This window comes from Equus caballus, chromosome 14 (genome assembly GCF_041296265.1).
Source record: "Equus caballus isolate H_3958 breed thoroughbred chromosome 14, TB-T2T, whole genome shotgun sequence".
Classification (NCBI taxonomy): Eukaryota; Metazoa; Chordata; class Mammalia; order Perissodactyla; family Equidae; genus Equus; species Equus caballus.
The window spans coordinates 17,296,718-17,317,528 of NC_091697.1; the positions used below are offsets into that span (position 1 = coordinate 17,296,718).

A 20,811-nucleotide genomic window follows, 5' to 3' on the forward strand; every position below is an offset into this window, starting at 1 on the left:
TACTATGCGCCAGGCACTTGGGATACAGAAAGGAATCAAACGGCCAAACACACCTCCCCTCATAGACCTGTCATTCCAGCAGAGAGAGGTAGACAACGAGCAGAAAACAGAACAAATATGTTAGGAGTTGATAAGTGAGTGGTATGGAAAAACTGAAGCAAGGTGAGAGAGGCTGGCAGTGCTGGGTGAGGGGCAGGGCTAAATAGGTTGGTCATAGGCCTCACTGAGAAGGTGATTTTTTTTTAATAGGTTTTTTTCTGCTTTTTTTAAGATTGGCACCTGAGCTAACATCTGTTGCCAATCTTTTTTTTTGTTTTTCCTCTCTTTAAATGAGTGGCCATTAATTCGGATGAGAAAGCTGGGTAGAGTAGGTCTGGGGTTGGGGGAAGGAACTTATTGGTAGACCTGTTATATTTGAGTGTAGTAGCAACATAGATTTTGTTTTAACAATGATCCCAATATTATGATGACATCTTCCTAAATAAAAACATCATTTCAAGACTCCTAACCCAGCAACTACTACATTCCCAGGACCGAAAACAGGCAAGTTAGTCGCAGCTAGGAATCTGGAGACACCACGTGGATAAACAAGCCAGAAAACTGGAGCCTAGGTTCCAGTTTTCAAAAGGGGTTAAAAACGGAGGCCGCAAATCTGTCTACAGTCCTGGCAAGACTCTAGAATATGTCATTAAATGGATGACACCTGAACTCCCCAAATTCGAAGTAGCTCTTCTTGGATTCAGCTTGAAATCGAGAGCAAGCCGGAGGAACATCGTTAAGAAAAGCGACCAGGGCCACTCCGGCGCTCGGTCGCGCGGGGCTCGAAGGGGCGGAGGCCGCCTGGGCGCTCCCGTCCGGCCGCTCCGGCTTCGCGGCCACACCGCCCAGCCGCTCAGGGGCGGCGCGCGGGCCGAGCGCGGGGATTACTTCCGTAAAGCGCTCGCACGGCGCGCGAGCCGCGAAGGGCCGTCCTGGGCCGCAGCACGCATTCTGGGAGCACTCGCACCCTCTTCCTTCTCTTTTCACGCCCGAGGAAGGCCCTGCCGCAGCGAGAACAAGTAACACAGCCTTCCCGGGGTACCTCTGCACAGCTCCCCGCGCTGCCGGCTTCCCGCAGGAGGACCAGCGCCCGCTCCAGAACCGGGTCCCGCGGGCGGTTCCTAGCCCCTCGGAGCGAGGGGAGGGGCCGAGGCTGCGGCGCGCAGGCCACGCCCCACGCCCGCGGGCCCCGCCCCCGCGCCCCCGGCCGGCGGCCGAGGCGTTATGACGCATGCGCCCTTCTTCCGCGCGGCTCGACGTGACGCGCGCTCCCGCTCAGCCGCAGTCTGCCCCGCCCCTTCTTGCACGGCCGCTCGTCTCGCCCCCAGCTCCGTTCTCACCCAGACCCGGCCCTGCCCACACCTCGTCTCCAGTCCTGTGAACAGTGGCTGCAGAACAACCTCGAGCCCTGCAGACCCACGTCCCATGCTCCCGTGGTGGCGGCGGTGATGGGCGGGGGAGTGGGGAAGAAGAATAAGCGGGATGGGGGGGCGGCAGTTGCCGCGGGCTCACTTCCGGAGGACGGGCGGAAGTGGCTGTGGTGGGTGGTGGGGGGGGAGAGGAGCGCGAGGGGAGGGCCGGGCCGCCGGGGGTCGAGGGGGTGGGGCCTGGGCCGGCCTTGGGGCCCCGGCCTCGGGCCTGCGCTCCGACAGGGGGCGGGCCGCGGCTCCCTGCCGACGCGGGGCGGGCGGGATGCAGGTAACGGCCCCGCGCAGATAGGGCCGGGGTCGTTCGGGCCGCCGAGGGGTGGGGGCCCGAGTCTAGAGAGGCTCGCGGCGTCCCCGCTTCGCCTGTGAACTCTGAGCGCGGGTTCGGAGGAGAAGGGTGGGAGGAGTTAAATTCTTGGCGGGGGGGCGGGGGGTAACGCCACGCCCCTACAGGAAGGAAGGCTGTGTGTGTGTTTAGGAATAAATTTAGAAGGGAGGAGGCGACGGGGTGGGCTCCCGGACTGAGAAATTGGAACATTGGGGCTGTTGCTGGCAGGACTTGGGCCTCTGACATTCCAGGAGAGTGCTCTCGGGAGTGGCCCCAGGAAGGAGTTTGACAGATTGGGAATTACGTCTCTGGCAGTTTGGGAAGCAGAGTGGGAGGTGAGAGTGAGGGGAAGGGAGCAAAGGATGCCTGTGAAAGGTGCCAGCATCTAGGTCTGGAATGGATTTAGTTGAGTCGGGGAGAGCTGACCAACACCCTAAGAAGCTTGGGAAATGTAGGGCGATTAGTGTGTGGCACTAATAAGAGGAGAACAGGAGGAGGATGTTCCTTTCTGTATTTCTTAGAAGACAGTCTCCACTCACCATCAGTGCTTTTGGTTACTTTTCTTAGCGAGAATGGGTGCTATCCTTCCTTTATCCTGAGCCATATATATGTGTACAGATTGATGAGGTGACTGTTTTGGGGTGCAGTATGTGAGTGAAGTAGGTACTTTGTATAATCTTTGGAGTGTTTAAGGAAGAGTTTTTGATGATAAAGCAGAGTAAAGGAATCTAATTTAGGTAAGGAGTTTTAAGAATCCATTTGGGTGATAGATTAGAGAGTGTCATAATGTTTAAATGTTCCGTAGATTGATACAGAAATCAGCCTCCTGGGCCATGCAGGTTCTAAGGCCTGTTTCTTCTCATGAGCCCCAGCAGAAGACGGATGGACCATTCCTCACAGTGGATGACTTCCCTTCCCTGAGCAGGAGATGGGATAGTGCCTGGGATCTGCCCATCGTCAGACTCTGGGCTTAATAAGCCAGCTGAATGAAGGGATGTAACAGACCCTTGGGAGGGACACTGAAGCCTGCAGTGGGGGGGGAGGGGCCTGGACATACCCCTTCCCCCCCAGACTCCTCCCCCTCAGAGTCCACTCAGCCATGGACTTTGGACCCGGATAAGAGGAAAGAAGCTGTACTTTGTTTGGTGTATCCGATTTGGAATTCTCAGTTTCAGAAATGGAGTTCTGGATGGACGTTTGATGGTCTCCAGGGGAGCAGCTGAGAGAAGAGAAGAAAGGTAAGGCTCCTGCTTCATTTCCTGCTTGGTGTCTTTCTGCTCCTGTGCAGAGTGCTGAGTGGGGCAATTCTGGGGACACTGCCATTCAGGAAGTCCAGTGATGTGAACCTTTCCCCCGATGGGTACACATGAAGCTTCACCTCTCCTTCACTGTCGGGGTGCAGCCTTGTTCCCAGGCAGGAGGAGTGCCTTGTACGGGGTTTTGAGTACTGGCAATGGTGAGGTTAGGCCAAGGAGAACTTGAAAAGAATTTAGGCCTCTGAAGGAAGGTTGGATTAGATTACCTGTAAGGGCGTCTCCAACACGGAGATAATAGGATTCCACATCAGTTTGGGCTGAATAAGACTCTGGAATGGATTACCCAGGCAGAGGCAGGCTGCTGTTTGGGGGAGCTAAGTGAATAGAACTGCCTTGCTGGGGGGAGGGTGGAGGCAGTGAGAGACGGTCTGGATAACCTCCTAAATTCTCTCCCCTCCACCTCCCCGTTAGGCCATGAAGGCTCACTGAAAGAGCAGAGGAACAGAACACAGGCTTGGGGATCAGGATTTGTGTTTACCTCTGGCTTTCCTAGTCCATGTGCAGCCCTAGATATGTCGGTTAAGTTCTGTGGTGTTCTCTTCCCCTGCAAAATGGGGATAACTAACTTTCCAGGTCCCTCACAGGTTGCTACAAGGAGCAAATGAATTGAAAGATTTTGAAAAGTCTCCAGGGCCACGTAACAGTAACATCGACATTGCTTGATAGGTTTGTATAATTGTTATCAAGAGAAAAGCTCTGAATTAGGAGTTCTGTTCTTTTATTGAATTAGTGTGCTGGCTAAAGCCTTAGATGTCCTTAATTGAAAGCCTGCCCCGAATTTGTCTCATCCTGTTCCTGTTAAACTATACCTGGGGTTATCAATTGTGGAAATGGTGCATGGGGTCCAAGGAGAACAGACCGAGGGATTCTGGCCCTCAGGGCTCTCCAGTCAGCGTGGCTAAGTGTGCCTTGTTGGGGTAGCAGATTAAAGAGGGATGGAGGAAAATTTAAGTTTCAGAGGCCAAGTGTCTGACCCCTGGGAGGTGGAGCTGCATTTCTTGGAGTGAGCACTGGGCCTTTCCTTCCTGTGCCACGTGCTAGTCTTCTCTTCTGTTCTTTAAAATGAATTTTTTCAGACTGCCATCTCTTAGCCCTTCATATTTTCGCAGGCTCTGTTCCCACTTAAAGCAGACCTGTGCATGGTTACCTCCTGCCCGCTCCTTCCTTGAACTCTAGTTTACCTATGCCAAGATGCCTGCTTTTCTCAGTGACAACAAACAGTGGAGAGAGCTGCTGGAAATTTTGATAGTGGGCTGTGGCAGCCTGAGTGAGGGGCAGGAAACTTGGCTTCTAGCATCTCTTTGCCTCCCACTAGCTGTGTAACACCTGGGTCTCACATTCATTGGGGGCTGGCAACAAGAACTAAGATCATTTGCAAGCTGAAAATCATGTATGTATGACTTAGTTTCTTTCTTTTTTCCCCCTTCTTCCTTCCTTGCCTGAGTCTCCCCCGTGTCCTGAGGGCTGGGCTGGCAGGCTTAGGTGAAGTCACTGGCCCTGAGCTGTTCCTTCTCTGGTCTAATGCATGGGGCAGCCCCTTTAAGGTCAGGCTTCTATTTTAGGAGGTCCGGATTTTAGGTTGGGCATGTCACCTCCCCCAGCATCACCCAGCAAATTCTTTTTGCCAGTCTGCTTAGGCACTGGGATCATAGTGATCCCTCTGGAATGTGTGGTCCCAGGATGCCTCTGCAGCCTTCATCCTACCTCGGAGGCCTGTGAGTGCTTCGAGGCATTTGAAGTACCACACAGTTGTGTTGTATAGTGCTTACGTTATGTGAAGTGTCCAGGCTGTTTGTGTCTGTTTTCCATCACCACATTGTTGTCAGGAAGACAGAGCAGGATTATTTCCATAGTTTGATATATGAGGGGAAGCTACAGAAGCCCTGAGCAGAAAGGGCTTGCCTAGGTGTGGAGTGGCAGATGCTGTGATCACCTGCCCTGGGCTGTGCTGCTTCTGTAGCATCTGACCTGACAAGGGCCTTCTGGATTCTGCAGCAAACCTCCAGGGAGGGGAACTCGGTGCCCTGTCAGACAGCCTTCTGGTAAGACATTTCCTCCTTAAATTGAGCTGGAATTCCTCTCCCATGTCATTTCCACTGAAAGCACTAGTTTTGCCCTCTGCCTGACCCACAAGACAGTCCTCTCAAGACAGCTGTCAGCCTTCCCACAGGGGCACCTTCTTAGAAGGGCACTAGGATGCTTGGGCCACTGATCCAGGACCAGTGATAGACTTAAACAAACATTGTGTGTGTTTTAACTGAATTTATTTATACCCTTCTTTTCCCAAAAGGAATTGTAGGTGGCTAACCAAAAGTTCCATTTCACAAGCCTTGCTTAGTGATTTATTGTGTTAATCGTGTCTGTCTTCTTTGATCTTGATGAGCTGAGTTTCTGGGTCTTCATGGGGAGTGGGGATGTTGGGAGGAGGGGAAAGGGGAAAATAGAGACAACATTGATTTAAAACTTTTCTTTTACTTCTACTGATGGTTTCAAGCCAAGATCTGTCTTAAGTTCTTTCCAAATTGCAAAAAATTTCAGGGTATCTTGGGCATGGTTTATGGGAGGCCAGTTTCCTGGATCAATTTTCATTGCTTCTCCTTATCTCTTCAGTTCTCTTCTGGAGGTGGTAGGGGTGGGCAGGATACACTATTGCCCCTTCTAATTCTCTCTTATTCTATGACCAGATCTTCCTCTTTCTTCCATCTTCACATAATCCAATCTCAGTTTCATCCCCAGAATCCAGGCACCTGGCTCCTTGTTTCTTCTGCCTTTCTTCTTCTGTAACCCTTCCATCAAGAGCCCAGGGCCTCTTTTCCCAGATCATCACCCTGGCACTCATCCCTCTGGCTTCTTGACTCTCAGACCAAATGTTTTCTCTTGCGTCCATCCAAGAATTCAGTCCATCCTGATTCTCTAAGCAGGTCCTTTCTTCTTGAGACAGTCATTTTGTAGTCTGGGAATTTCTACTCTTAGATCTTCCTGTGAGCCTTGGAATCTAAACAAAGGACTGTGGTGATGGGGTGTGAGTTATGGTGCACAGGGAGTCCCCCCGGTCCTGTTCCCCATTAAACTGTCCTAGATGGAGAAAGAGTATTGTTAGAGTTGGGATCTGACATCTCATCAACCCATGTCATGGGCTTCCCACCTTTCAGCATCCCACTCTGCCCTTTGTCCTGGAGAGTGATTTTAGCTTCTGATATCTTGGATCTACAAACTAATGTTTCCCAACTTTTTACACTTTTAGGAAACTTTTATTATTTTCCCTCTTGCCTTGACAATGGAGTGTGAGTGTGTAGGCCTCCCATGTTCCTGTCATGAGGAAAAACTTAGAGAAGGGGCAGAGGTACAGAGACACTGGCCCCTGGCTGGCACGAGTGTGGGCTCGCATCTCCTGCCATGGTCCACACAATCAGCTAAGCTGGAGGCCTTGGACACACAGACACCAGCCTCACTGATGTGTCAGCTCTTCTCTCACTCTGCTCCTTCAGGGGTAGGCTCCAACTGCTTCTACCAAGATTTCCCCCCTGCCCCACTGTGCGCCGGTCTGCTGGACGCAAACAGCTTAAGTGCACTTGCACTCAAGGGTGCATAAGGGGAGGGAATGAGTGCTAGCTTTGGAGGCAAGAATGGCTGGGTCTAAAACCTGGCCTTGCCCCCCCAGTAGGTCTTCTTACCTTCAGCAAGTTGGCACCTACCCTGAGCCTCAGACTCATCTGTAGAACAGGATGATAATGCATACTCTGTAGAGCTGCTAGGAGTGTTAAAGGAGAGGCTGAGGGAGGGGTCTGGCTTGTGGAAGCCTCTGCAATTTTTAGTGCCTAATCTCCGTCCAGGGGCCTTTAGGGCGTGCCCTGCCTTTTGTTTCTCTAGAACCCTTCAGGGAGAAACAAGCTAGCAAAGTCAGTCGGTAACCTCACACCGCAAAGTTCCCGCCTGCTCTGTGCTCTGAAACCCAGGAGGGAAGTGGAGGTGGGAACAGTGTGGTGCCAGTAGAGTGTTCTGATCACATGGGAGGCCAGGCTCTGGGCTCAGTCCTTCCCCAGAAAGTTAGCTGCATCAGCAGCCAGCAGGTCTCAGCTTCCCACCCTCAGTTCTTAGGGTCGGATCCAGACATCTAGGCTCTTCCAGCGTGCTTCCCCCATCCCCTTTCACCGGGCTATCACAAAATCCTGTGACTGAGTCTTTTCCTCCTTGGGTGTGGTGGTTCTACCCTGGGGACAGGTCTGTCTGTCTCTCTGCTCTTTTACTCAGAAGTAACAGCTCTCATTCCCCACCTACAAAGGAAAAAACAAAGAAAGAAAGAAAAGCAGCTGGCCCTGCCCGCCTTTGGCGCAGGTGTTTCCTCCGTGACCGCTCTTTCGGCACCCGGTTCCGGTTCTCGCATCCCTGCGCCGCGCGCCCCTCCGCCGCCCCGGATCCTCCTTCCCGGAAGCTAACGTCTGGCGGCTTGTTGGGGCAGGTCCCAGACCCTTGGCCTTGGGCTTGGTGAACGACTACACGGGGTGTCCTGCGTACCTCTCAGGCAGGTCTCCGCCCCCTGCCCCCAAACTCCTTGAGGCTCTTGGCGCCGGGGCTGGGGAGGAGGAGACGCTGAGAGAAGTCTGGACTGAAGGGGGTGGAGGGCGTGGGTCGCGTCAGGTATCGACCCAGAGACTTGCGATTGGAAGCCGGAAAGGACCCACTGGTAACAGCTGCCTCCACAGCGCCTCCCAAAGTTGGGGACCCCGGAAAACTTGGGTTGCCCCCACGGCGGGTCACTGCCTAGCGTCGGGGGAGGAGGCGGGCCCGGGAAGAAGGGGCGGGGCGACGCCCCTGGCCGCCCCGCCTGCCCCGGGGACGGGGACGGGCCACGTTGTCTGCCGGCTGCTGCCCGGCGCGCCTCGGGAAGGGCCGGCCAGGCGGAAGGCGCCGGGGACGCGCGAGCACGGGCTGGCCCCGCGGCCCGGGCAGGGCGGCCCGGGTCTGAGCCGGGAAGTTGGGAAGGCCTGGTGAGTAGGGCCGGGGGCGCCTGCGTTCGGCCGCTCTGGGGCTCGTGCCGGGAGGGGACGGAGCCCGGCCGAGGGAGGCCCTGCGGGAGCGGAAGGGGTGCTCTGGGTGCGTGGGGCCCGGCTCGAGAAGCTGCCCATTTCCGAGCCTCTCGTGTCCCGCGAAAGCCCCGCGCCCGTGAGCCGAGCGACAGGGCCCAGGCGCCTCGGCCGGCCGCGCGCCCCCTCCCGAGCTGTGAAGTGGGAACTCTCCGTTCCGCTTTCGGAATCCCAGGCCTCCAGCTGTTGGAGGGAGGGCGGGCTCTGCGGGCAGGGGAGGCGGTGGGGAAACTCGGCCGCAGGGCGGACGTGGGAGCGGGGCCGGGAGGAGCTGGGGTCGCTGGAGGGGGTATGGGGAGCGGGAGTGGGGGCTGGCCTTTCCCAAACCCCGTCCCAGCGTCCTTTCCACAAGTTACTAGGGCTTCTTTCTCCTCAGCTGTAAGGAAGAATAGATTCAGTATGGAGAAATACAAGTTAGCAAGAAAACTTTTCCCACCTGTTTGCTTACGTGTGTGGAGTACGGGCTCCTGTGACGTGTGAGGGCCCCGTCTTAGAAACTGGAGCAGAGGCACTGTGGCCACCTGGTGTGCCTCTCCACAGAACAGTGAGCCTGGGGGTGGGGCTCCACCTTAGTTAACCCTTGCTCTTGTGGTGTGTTTAGTCTTTGCTTTAGAACATCACTGGCTGAGATGTCCAGCTTGCTTTTCCTTTATAATATGAAAAGTCCTTTATAATACTTTTCAGACCACGTAGCCTTTTCTCTTAGAAGCTCCTGTCTTGGGGATGTGCCTCCCATCGGGTATCACTGCTGCCTGACTCTTCCATTGAGATCTCCTGGATCCCCACTTCTGTGTCCCTTTTTCACTTTAGAAAGCATTGTAGTATGTCTAACCCCCAGTGGCATGTGTGGCAGGTTAACTTATTTCCTCTTTGGGACATTGTCACTATCCTCTTTATCATTAGGGACCAGGGACTTTGGAGATGATCCTAATCAACCTTCTCATTGTTCAGATAAGGGAACCGAGGCACAGGTGGGTCAAGTGACTTGTCGAAGGTTACCTGGTTTGCTGGTACTGGATTGCCTGAATCGCAGGGCCTTCATGCTTTTTGCTACCCTAACGCCGCAGGCCGTACTTCCCCTTCGCCTCTTCTTTTCTAGGGTGAATAACCTACATCCTTTCCCTCCTAGGTTTTATTCTCTAAGCCCTTGAATTATTTAGTGTATCTTCTCTGACTCCCTTTCAGTTCTTCCATCCTTCTGAAATTATGGAGCCTGGTATATGAAACTAGTCTAGCAGAAGCCTAATGATGAGCGAGAAAGTAATTGTTACATCTCCATTATTTATGGTGTATTCTAACCTTCTGGATTTTTTAGGCAGTGCTTTTTTATATACTAAGCAAGACAGGGGAAAAGTCTGTCAATATTCCTTCAACTCCCATATTTCATTTTAAAGCTAAATATGACTTCTTCATTATTGATCACTATGGGAAGTTGATTATTTGGTGTTGTCTTACTGTTTAAGAAACATTTTTGGCAGAGAGGGGGAACTGGTTGGAGAATACCATGGAATCAGAGTGTTAGAAAGGGATCTCACAGCTCCTAGGCAGTCCTTCACATGAAGAAACTGAGACCATAGGGATTGGTGAGACCTGCCCAGAGCCTCCTGGGTTTTGGCTGAGGGTTTTATATACTGAAAAGTCTCACTCCTGATCTCCTGCCACCATGCAGATGTCTTTGTGCTTAGTGGTCTGGACCAGCTGTGTCACTTCCCTAAAGGAGTTGTGAAAACTCTAGCAAATTAAAACCAGTTTGAGCCTGTGCCTTGCTGGCAAATATTAATAACAGAACATCAGGGACTCAAGTCAGAGTTAAGGACTGTTTTATTTTAGAAAAGGAAGGTGTGGCAGATTATATTTTCCCAAGATGGCCACACCCGTAAGTATCCCATACCACATGTTGTTACAGTTGGACACTGTCCTCCTTCCACGCTGTGGTGAGGTTTGTGGTTGGGATTTCTGAGTCCCCTGACTTGTAAGGCAGAAGTGATCCAACGCTGAATGGTGAGAACGATCCAGCTTGTTTGCTTTCTTGGGACACTCACCTTTGGAAGCCAGCCATCATTTTCAGAAGAAGCCCGGGCCAGGTGGAGAAGCCACATGGAGGTGTTCCAGCCAGTACTCCAGCTAATGTCTCAGCTAATGCCAATAGCAACCTGCAGACATATGAGAGAATAGCCCTTTAGGGGAGTCCAACCCCCAGCTTTCAAGTCTTCCAGCTGGGGTCCCAGACATCATGGAGCAGACACATGTCATCCCTTCTGTGCCCTACTGTCCAAATTCCTGACCCATAGAAACTGTGAAAGGGAATAGTGATTGCTATTGTTTTAAGCCGCTAAATGTTTTCATTTCTTCAGCAGTAAATATCTAATTAGGAAAAGGATGTGAGTAGAGGCAGGCCCTCAGAATTGGGACTTGGTGGGACCTGAGCACAGAGGGCAGGAAGAACTCTTGCCCTCCTTGTCAAGGCCGCTTAGAGTCTGTTTTACTCACTGTTTCAGGAACTTATTGCGGCATAACAAATCAGCCTAAAACTCAGTGGCTTCAAACAACAGAATCATCTTATTTCTGTCTCAGCCGTGTGGTTCTTGCTTGTGGTCTTGCATGCAGTTGCAGTCAGATGTGGCTGGGCTGGGATTATCTGGAAGGCTTCCTCCCATGTCGAGTCGCTGATTCTGGCTGCCAGCTGCAATACCTATAGGCATCCTGCCACGTGGCCTGGGCTTCCTCTTAGTTTGGTGGCCAGATACCAAGAGCAGGCATCTCAGGAGCACTAGGTGGAAAGTATTGCCTTTCATGAGCTAGTCTCCTGAGTCACATAGCATCACTTCCTCTGTAGTCACAGATCAAAAAGAGGGATATAGACCCCACTCTGGAGGGAGGAGTCGTCTCTTTGTAAGAAGAGCACATGGGATGGAATGTGTGGTGGTCATCTTTGGAAAATGTAATCCTTTACTCTGTGCTGGTTTGGTCGTCTTTTTCCTTGATGTAGTTAATAATGCAAGCAGTCCTCCACCTAGCCACTTGAACTTCATAACGTGCCAAGCGCTGTGATAGGCTTAGAGGTCATAGAGTCTTTTTCCTAAAGAGTAAGGTGAGAGCCAGGGAAGGCATGGCTACAGAGTCTCTTACAGCATGGAAGAGAAAGACAGGAGGTGTAGAGAGAGTGCAGTGGGAGTGTAGTTGTGGGAAGGCCTAGCTCTGCTTGGGATGTTACAGGAAGACTCACCTGAACTGGGCTCTAGAGGATGTGAGAGTGCTTGCAAGTGGGGCTGTGGATACTATTTCAGGATAAAGGACCACCCAGAGTAAAGACAGACAGCAGGGTACAAGTGTACTTATTGGGAAACAAGTAGGCTGCGGAGGCTAGAGTATGGAGTTCCTGGGATTAGGTTGGAGGTGAGGTTGAAAGAGGATGTTTGAGTCACTTTTTTGTGAAGGCCCTGTGTATTATAATAAAAAGTTTGAGTTTTATTCTGTGGGCAGTGGCAGCCTCTGATGGTTTTTAAGGCAGGTTAATGTTGTGACCAGGCGTGTACTTCATGAAGAATACTCTGTTGTCTTTGGGAAGGTTGTTTGGAGGGAATTAAGATTAGCAATATGTAGACCAACTGAGAAGCTACATCAAGAGTTCAGGCTTAAAACGATATTTCATAATGAGGAAAGAGTTCAGATTACAGGATTTGGGGGCTTGAAATGGGACGACGGCAGTGAATGAGCATCTGTCTCTTCCATTGTTGTAATTCTTGGGGCTGGATGTATTATAGAATTTAGAATTTTTTGGATTTTAAAAAGATGATCTGGTGCATTTACAATGTAGTATGAGATCTGGAGCAGCACACTGTAATCCGACGTGTTTATTTCCATAGCAAAATATGTGAATAGTCACACTAAGTGGGATAAATAAAGACTATAAATAGCCTAACATTAAATCAGATCAGATTTTGCCAAATGAGATTAGGTCGGGTTTTATTGCCAAATGAGTGTAGAAAACTACTGTTTTTTTCAGTACTTTTTGGACTTGAGAATTGCAGTTAAGGGGTTGTGGGCGTGTGGCATCCACACATAAGCTAGTTTTTAGGTCATAGGCAAGTCTCCTGAATGTTCAGGATCCTGGCATAGCAACTTGGCAGTGCTGGAGGAGCTGATCACCATCCTCCAGTAGCTTTTAGCCAACGGGATTTGACAGATGTCCACGAGGAAGTTGCGCTGGTGCTGCTGGTTGTGAAGGGGAGGTGGACCTCACGTGGTCCAAAGGCTTCAGGGAAGATGTCCTGGCAGAGACATGAGTCAGAGTATACCAGGTGAAGAAGACAGAGAGGACCAGACCAGGCATACAGGCACATGCAAAGGCCCTGAGATGGGCTTGGGTATTTGGGGCCTGGAAGGAAGCTAGAGTGAAGCAAAGACAGCCAGCGAGAGAGAGGACAAACAAGTGACTGGCCGGCATTTATGATGTCACGTGCTGGGCACTGTTCTAAACAGTGATGTGCATTATCTCACCCAATCCTCACAGCAACTCAATGGGGTATTCTATTATGGTTTCCCTCTTAGAGGTAAGAAAATTGAGTCTCAGAGATGTGAAAAAGCTGGGGGTGATGCCAAGCATTGCCCTCAGGCTGTCTTGCTTGCCCTTGTTGCTGCCTTACCCTCCCAATGGTGGGACTCAGAGCAGTGCTCCCTGGAGGAGCGGGTGGGCTCTGCTGGCCAAAAGCTGGCCTTCTGGGTCAGGCACAGCCAGCTGCTGGAGGGTGCATGCACTTGTGTATGGGCACACGTCACTAACTTGCAGACAGAGTGGAGGATCTTGCTTTGGAGAATATTTGGAGAAGCAGTAGGAAACCAACCACCCTGGGACTCTGGATGAGTCTGTGGAGAAGCGATGGGGCCTGGGAATAGGGGTGTTAAATTTTCTTATGGCAAAAGGAGTAAGTTCTGTTTGCGAACCTGAGGGCTGTGGGCTGGAGAATAAGGCCCTGAGTGCTAAGGTGGAGGCCTCTCAGGACTGGGGCAGCAGTTTCCAGCCATCATAGATGTTTACAGACTTAGTAAGATCTGCGCAGCTTAGAAGGGGCAGCAAGCGGGGGAGGTCTTCTAGGCCTTGGGTAGTGGGTGTAGGCTACCTAATTCTAACGTCTGGAGCACAGTGAAGGCTTTCACAAGTCATCTGATAGGTAGCAGAGATATGGTCCCTTGGGTTTTTGCCACCAGTCTGAGAGCTTGCTGGTCTGAGGAGGCTCATTGGTAAGTCAGAGACAGGCCTGCTCCTCCAGCCCTGAGGCCAGCACTTCAACTCATGGAGTTCAGTCTCTTCTCCTTCCTAGCCTCTTTACCTAAAGACTTTTTCCTGCCCAGTCAGTTAGGAGACAGGAAGATGGGGGATAGGGAACCCCAGCCAGGAGATTGGAAGGAAGCTCCTAACATTGACAAGTCTCGGGGGGGAGTGAAGGAGAACCTGGAGATCTGTGTCTCTCTCCTAGGAAACCCTGATTGGTATATGGGTGCTGGTAAACTGGAATTTTAATGACACAGTAAAACGGAAACAGACTTGAGGTTTCTGAGAAGACTGATCTTGCGGAGTTGTGGGGGTGGATGGTTTCTAGGAGGTAGATACGCAGTGGTGGTACTGGCGGGGGCTGGGGGATCTCGCCACGAGGGAGGCAGAACCCAGATTCCTTTAGAGGCCCTTCAGGATTAGCCCTTTGATACTGGCTACTGGAGAGCCCAGGAGTACAGCGATGACACCTGGGACCTGAGGTTTTGACTAGGATTAGAGAATTGGGCTGTGAGGCAGAGAGGGTAACTGGCAGAGCAGCTGGCATGAGAGGGCACATGCCTGAAGCTTTGGGATATCAAGGAGTGAGACCAGAGGCAGAGGGCCAGGAGAGCCATGTGGACAGGAATGGCAGCTGTCCGGGAATTGGAAGCTGTTGTAGATCTTTTGAAGTGGCAGAGTGAGAAGGCTGGGGGACCATGCTTTTTTCTTGTTGGATGTGTGTCCCAGTCCCTTGCCAGAGCCTGGCAGAGAGCAGGTGTGTGACGCATGCCACGGAGTGATGAGTTCAGGACAAACGGATTGTCCCAGTTGCCCTTACTTGGCCGTATTGATGGATGAAGCTAGTCGGAGCTGTGGGCCATTCCTCATATTTGATTTTTAAGAAACTTTATTTGAAAATAACTTCACACTTATGAAGAAATTGCAAGATAAAAATGGTATAAGGACATTCATACTCACCTTACTCAGGTTCACCTGTTGTTAACATTTTGCTTCATTTTCTCTGTCTCCCATATATAAATATATTTTTGTTCTGAACTACTTGAGAAGTTGCATCTTTATGGCTCTCTACTTCTAATTACTTGAGTGTGTATTACCTAAGAATTGGGGTATTCTTTTACATGGCTACAGTATGGCTATCAGTCAGTCAACACTCATACTTCAGCCTACTGTCTATATTCCAGTGTTGTCATTTGACCCAATAATGTCTTTTTTTTAAGGACAGTTGTATTGAGGAATAATTGACATACAGTCAAGTGCACATATTTAAAATGTACCATTCGACCAGTTTGGACATCTGCATATACCCATGAAACTATCACCACAATCAAGATAATAAACACACCCCCCCTAAACTTTCCTCGTGCCCGTTCGTAGTGCCTGTCACCGCCACCCTCACTGCTCCGTCCTCAGGCGACCACTGATTTGCTTTCTACCACTATAGTTGCTTTGTGTTTTCTGGAGGTTTATATAAGTGGAGTCATAGTGCATGTGCTCTTTTCTTGGTCTTTCACGCCTTGCACAATTATTTTGAGATTCATTCTTGTGTTATGCATATCAGTAGTTTAAGGAATTTTTATTGCTGAATATTCCATTCTACCAGTAAACTATAATTTGTTTATCCATATTCCCCTGTTGATGGGCCTTTCGGTTGTTTCCAGTTTTTGGCAATTCTGAATAAAGCTGCTGTAGACATTGTGTGTAGGTTTTTTTCTGGACATATGTTTTCATTCCTCTTGGATATATATCTAGGAGTGGACTTGCTAAGTCATGTGATGACCTCTGTGTTTAGCATTTTGACAAACTGCTATAAAAGGACATTAGTTCCATACCTCACACCATATACAAAAATTAAAATGAATCATACACCTAAACGTAAAACCTAAAACTATAAAACCTAAAAGAGAAAAACACAGGAAAAGAATCTTTGTCACTTTAAGTTAGGCAAAGATTTCTTAGATACAATGCCAAAAGCATGATCCATAAAAGAAAAAACCCCTGATAGTGGACATCACCAAAATTAAGAACTTCTGTTAACTTACATTGTCAGGAGAACAGGAGGACAAGGTTTTGAATTTTTGCCAGTCTGATGGGTGAAAAGTGTTATCTCAGTATAGTTTTCATTTGCGTTTTTTCTTACTATGGGTGAAGTTGAACATTTTTCATGTGTCTAAGGACCATTTTAGTATCCTTTTTGTGAGTTGCCCCTATCTTTTAGACAAGGATTTTTGGCCTTCTCCCCCCTCAGTTTTTAAAAGTTTCGATTAGGGTATTGGCTCTTTATTTGTGATATATGTTGTAAATATTCTCTCCCAGTTTGTCATTTGTCTTTTGACTTGGTTTATGGTGTTTTTAGTCATGCAAAAGTGTTTTATTTATTATTGCATCTGGGTTTTGATTCATATCTAGAAAGCCTTTGCCTGTACCCAGGTTATAGAGGAATTGACCCATGTTTTTATCTAGCACTTGTATAATTTCAATCTTTATATTTAGATCTCTGATCCACTTGGAGTTATTCTTGTGTACAGATCTAATTTTATTTTTTTTCCAAATAGCTGCATAGTTGTTATAACACTATTAATCAGACCATTTTTTGCCCCAGTATTTCTAGATATTACCTTTATCATTTGTTAGATTTCTTTGTATAGTTGGGTCTATTTCTGGAGTTTAAATTTTATTCCATTGGATGATCTGTTTATTTACATACCAGCACCACCTAGTTTTAATTACAGAGGCTTTGTAATGTGTAGTACTTTAATATATCTGGTAGGACTAGTCTGTCTTCACAGCTTGTTGTATGTTCATTTATTCTTATGAACTTTGGTGTCACTTGTCTAGCTCCATAGAAAAGTATTTCTGTTGAGATTTTTGATGATGCTGAGATGTTCTAATCAAGAACAAGGGCTTTTTAAGTCTTCTTTTGTGTCTTTCAGGAATTATAGTTTTGTTCATATGGGTTTTGAATATTTCTTAAGTCTCTTCCCAAATAGTTTGTCATTTTCATGGCTATTGTAAATAGGGTTTTCTCATCCATTATTTCTTCTAACGCCTTATTATTTGATATGAAGGCAATTGATTTTTTTTTTTTTGGAGGAAGATTAGCCCTGAGCTAACTGCTGCCAATCCTCCTCTTTTTGCTGAGGAAGACTGGCCCCGAGCTAACATCCATGCCCATCGTCCTCTACTTTATATGTGGGAGGCCTACCACAGCATGGCTTTTGCCAAGCAGTGCCATGTCCGCACCTGGGATCTGAACCGGCGAATCCTGGGCCGCTGAGAAGTGGAACGTGTGAACTTAACCACTGCGTCAGCGGGCTGGCCCCCGAAGACAACTGATTTTTGATGTTAATTTTTATATCCTGCTATCTTGCTCAATTCTTTGATTGCTTGTGTTGTTTTTATCATTGATTCTCATAGAGTTTTCCATGCATATTTTCATAGCATCAGCAAATAGAGATCATTTTGCTTCTTTTCCACTTCTGCCTTTGTTGTGTAGTCCATTGCATTGGCTGACCCCTCCAACAGAATGTTACATAGTCGTGTAAATAGTGGGCACTTGGCTTTGCTCCTAACCTTCAAAGGAATGCCTTGGTGCTTCTTTATTAGGTAAGGTGGTGGCTTTAGCTCTGAGGTGTGATATTTGAATTTTTAAGTCAGTAATCTTTGGGCAGTTTGAGTTGAGGAATGGGAGGCAGATTGTCTCACCCCACCTTTCCCCCAAGCTTTGGATAGAAGATGGGAGACGAAATCTGTCAGGTAGGGAAGGGAGGTGGGGTTCCTTTGCTCTCTCCCTTCCACCAGCATCACTCTCTACTTCCCCCTCAAACATATATTGCTTTTCTGAGGACTCATTTTGGAGTACAGGAGCATGTTGTCCTAATCCTATTTTCCTAAGCACGTTGACCTCCCAGATTAGGGGACAGGCGGCACTTTTCTAAGAGAACCCTGAAGTAAACCTCTGGCCTCCCTCCTCCTGCATTTTTTCATCTGTTCCTGGACACCCCGCCCTCCCCCGTCCCCCCGCCCAGTTCCTCCACCCTAGACAGCCCGATGCCTTCGTGATGACAGTTGGTTTTCTCTCTCTTTTCCTCAGGTGCATGGCTGCTGCCTAATCCCAAAACCTAGAGAAACATCCCTAGGACTGTGGGGAGTGAGCCAGGCAAGCCGAGGGCAGCCTCAGCCCCATCCTTGCCTGCCTCCCCTGTGGGGGCCAGGATGCTGAAGAAGCAGTCTGCAGGGCTTGTGCTGTGGGGTGCCATCCTCTTTGTGGCCTGGAATGCCTTGTTGCTCCTCTTCTTCTGGATGCGCCCATCGCCCAGCAGGCTGCCCTCAGATGGCACTCTCGATGATGACCCCACTGGACTTACTCGCAAGGTGATCCACCTGGCACAGGATGTTGAGGTGGAGCTGGAGCGGCAGCGGGGGCTGTTGCAACAGATCAGGGAGCACCATGCTCGGTGGAGCCAGTGGTGGAGGGTACCCACTGTGCCTCCACCTGTCCCGCCACACGTGTCTGTGACCTCACTGCCAGCTGTGATCCCCATCCTGGTTATTGCCTGTGACCGCAGCACTGTCCGGCGTTGCCTGGACAAGCTACTGCACTATCGACCCTCAGCGGAGCACTTCCCCATCATTGTCAGCCAGGACTGTGGACACGAGGAGACAGCCCAGGTCATCGCCTCCTATGGCAGTGCAGTCACTCACATCCGGCAGCCCGACCTGAGCAACATTGCCGTACCACCCGACCACCGCAAGTTCCAGGGCTACTACAAGATCGCAAGGCACTACCGCTGGGCCCTGGGCCAGGTCTTCCACAGATTCAAGTTCCCCGCGGCTGTAGTGGTGGAGGATGATCTAGAGGTGGCGCCAGACTTCTTTGAGTACTTCCAGGCCACGTACCCACTGCTGAGGGCTGACCCCTCCCTCTGGTGTGTGTCTGCCTGGAATGACAATGGCAAGGAGCAGATGGTAGACTCCAGCAAGCCTGAGCTGCTCTACCGCACAGACTTTTTCCCTGGCCTGGGCTGGCTGCTGTTAGCTGAGCTCTGGGCTGAGCTGGAGCCCAAGTGGCCCAAGGCCTTCTGGGATGACTGGATGCGCCGGCCTGAGCAGCGGCAGGGCCGGGCCTGCGTGCGGCCTGAAATCTCCAGAACGATGACCTTTGGCCGCATAGGTGTGAGCCACGGGCAGTTCTTTGACCAGCACCTCAAGTTCATCAAGCTGAACCAGCACTTTGTGCCCTTCACCCAGCTAGACCTGTCCTACCTGCGGCAGGAGGCCTACGACAAGGACTTCCTTGCCCGTGTCTATGGCGCTCCTCTGCTGCAGGTGGAGAAAGTGAGGACCGGTGAGCGGAGTGAGCTGGGGGAGGTGCGGGTCCAGTACACTGGCAGGGACAGCTTCAAGGCCTTTGCCAAGGCCCTGGGAGTCATGGACGACCTCAAGTCCGGCGTCCCGAGGGCCGGCTACCGGGGCATTGTCAGCTTCCTGTTCCGGGGACGCCGAGTTCACCTGGCCCCCCCGCAGACCTGGGAGGGCTATGATCCTAGCTGGAATTAGCAGCACCTGCCTTTCCCTCCTGGGCCTCTTTGCTGTGTCATGGACTGAGGCAGGACTGCAGTCCCTGGCTGCATCGTCCTCACTGTGTTTCTCTCTTGGGTCCATTTATCTTCTTTATTTTTTTTTTCTTTTTTCGAATGGCATTCGAGTGCACAGATGATAAGGTGAGAGTTATTCTCCCGTTTTCAAGGGGGTCAAATCAGGGGAACCTTTCTGAGGTATGACTGGAGGTATTAAGCTTGTAGCGTCCAGGTTCCAGGTTTTCTTCTAGGACATCTCCAGGGAGGTTGTCAACTTAAGCTCTCTTGACCAGGCCTCTTTTTCCTATCCTGGCTCTTCCAGCCAGGGTATGAGCCCTCTTCCTGTACCTGACCCCTTCCCCTAGTTGGAGGGGGGCTGGGTTATATGAGAAGGGGACGTATTTCTGGCCAAAATGACACTAACCAAAGGAGTTTCATCATCAGGGTCCGGGTGGAGCTGTTAGGTTGTCAGGGTTTACTGCCTTCCTCCTGTTTCTCTTCTTCCCCCCTCCTTATTCCCGACTCCTCTTAGCTCTTTTTTCCCTGCATTCTAGCAATTCGTGATTCTAAGATGAAAAGTTGAAGGGAAGAAGCAAGACCTCTCCTCAGCTCATCCCCGGCAGGGGGACGAAAGCCTTGGTGTGCTGGGGCACACCTCCCTCATCCTGCCACAAAGAAACAGACTTTGTCTCTGGGTTTCATCCTTTCTAAAACCGATCCCTTCCCTGTCACTCTAGGAGGGTTCGTGCTGGCCTGGGGGAAGAGACATTAGCTCCTTGTTCCCCTTTTCCCCAGGGGTTTGGTGCACAGGCTCCTCCCTGAGGCCCGTGGCTTCTGGTAGCCCTGTCAGTGTGAGGTAGAACAGTCAAGACAGGATGGCCCTGGCCTCCCTCCCCTCTCCCCCAAGCATTCCCATGTCCGCTCAGATGAGGATGCAGGTGGCAGGTTGGAGAGCAATGTGTGTTTTTTTTCTTTTCTTGCCTGACCTCAGTTCATGGGAGAAAGTTGAAGCTACAGAATTATTTTCAAAAATAAAGGCTGAATTATCTGAAAAACATTGTGTGTGTGTGTGTGTGTGTGTGTGTATGTGTCCTGGAGAAGGAGGAAAGGGTGGAAAAGGAGGCAAAGGGTGGGAGAAGAAAGGAAAAGAAGGGAGAACAAGGACTAAGGGGAAAGACTGGACAGGTGGGAGGAAGTGGGTCAGTTGAAGGAAGGGAAGCAGAGGACTGGAAGAGGAGAGCGTGGATAAGGAGAGCTGAGGAGGGGCTGGGGGCATGAGAGCAAGGCCAGGCTTGCAGGTGGAGAGGGCCAAGCCCACACTCTGCTACTGCTAATCTCTAGAGGTGGGCTGTGGGGCCGGCAGTGGGCTTGGGCTTGTGAGCCCAAAGGCCTGGTCAGAGAGAGAATGGAGGAATCCCTCATGGAGGGTGCTGTGTGCGGGCTTCTCCCTGCTTGCTTAGGCAGCACTCCTGGGCATCCTCCATGACCTGCCCCTGAGCTCCAGGATGAGAGCAGTGGACTTAGAGCCCTGACTGTGACCCTGTGGGAACGTGTTTTGCTCTTCCACCCAGAACATGCACACGCAACTGGCAGGTGCTTCCTGAGCCTATACCCGTGTCGTGTGTAATGCATTCTGAGAGTTTCTGTTCTCCGCTAATTTTTTTTTAGTGGGCCTTGTGACCCACCTTCTTGATTTCGTTAGTGGGTTTCAAAGCCCTGGGCTAGGTGACTGTTGACAAACCATTTCGGAGCTTCACATCAGATGG

At 50.5% G+C, this 20,811-nt stretch overlaps 1 protein-coding gene across 12 annotated transcripts; it reads left to right on the forward strand.

Moving 5' to 3' along the window:
* The first annotated feature begins 1,257 nt into the window (after nucleotides 1–1,257).
* On the forward strand, nucleotides 1,258–20,100 carry MGAT1 (alpha-1,3-mannosyl-glycoprotein 2-beta-N-acetylglucosaminyltransferase). Of its 12 annotated transcripts, none has more exons than XM_070233690.1 (4): nucleotides 1,288–1,579; nucleotides 2,600–3,032; nucleotides 3,684–3,776; nucleotides 17,560–20,100. In XM_070233690.1, the coding sequence occupies exon 4, from the start codon at nucleotides 17,682–17,684 to the stop codon at nucleotides 19,023–19,025; it is 1,344 nt and encodes a 447-aa protein (XP_070089791.1). In that variant the 5' UTR covers nucleotides 1,288–1,579; nucleotides 2,600–3,032; nucleotides 3,684–3,776; nucleotides 17,560–17,681; the 3' UTR covers nucleotides 19,026–20,100. The 12 variants fall into 12 exon arrangements, with proteins under 12 accessions (XP_070089785.1, XP_070089791.1, XP_070089792.1 ...); XM_070233691.1 differs by having other exon boundaries at nucleotides 1,290–1,484; nucleotides 3,695–3,776; XM_070233689.1 differs by lacking the exon at nucleotides 1,288–1,579 and adding an exon at nucleotides 1,629–1,737.
* The last annotated feature ends 711 nt before the right edge of the window (nucleotides 20,101–20,811 follow it).

Excerpts from the sequence above, each read along its gene's own strand:
- MGAT1 (XM_070233684.1), top strand. The coding sequence starts at position 17,682 with ATGCTGAAGAAGCAGTCTGCAGGGCTTGTGCTGTGGGGTGCCATCCTC.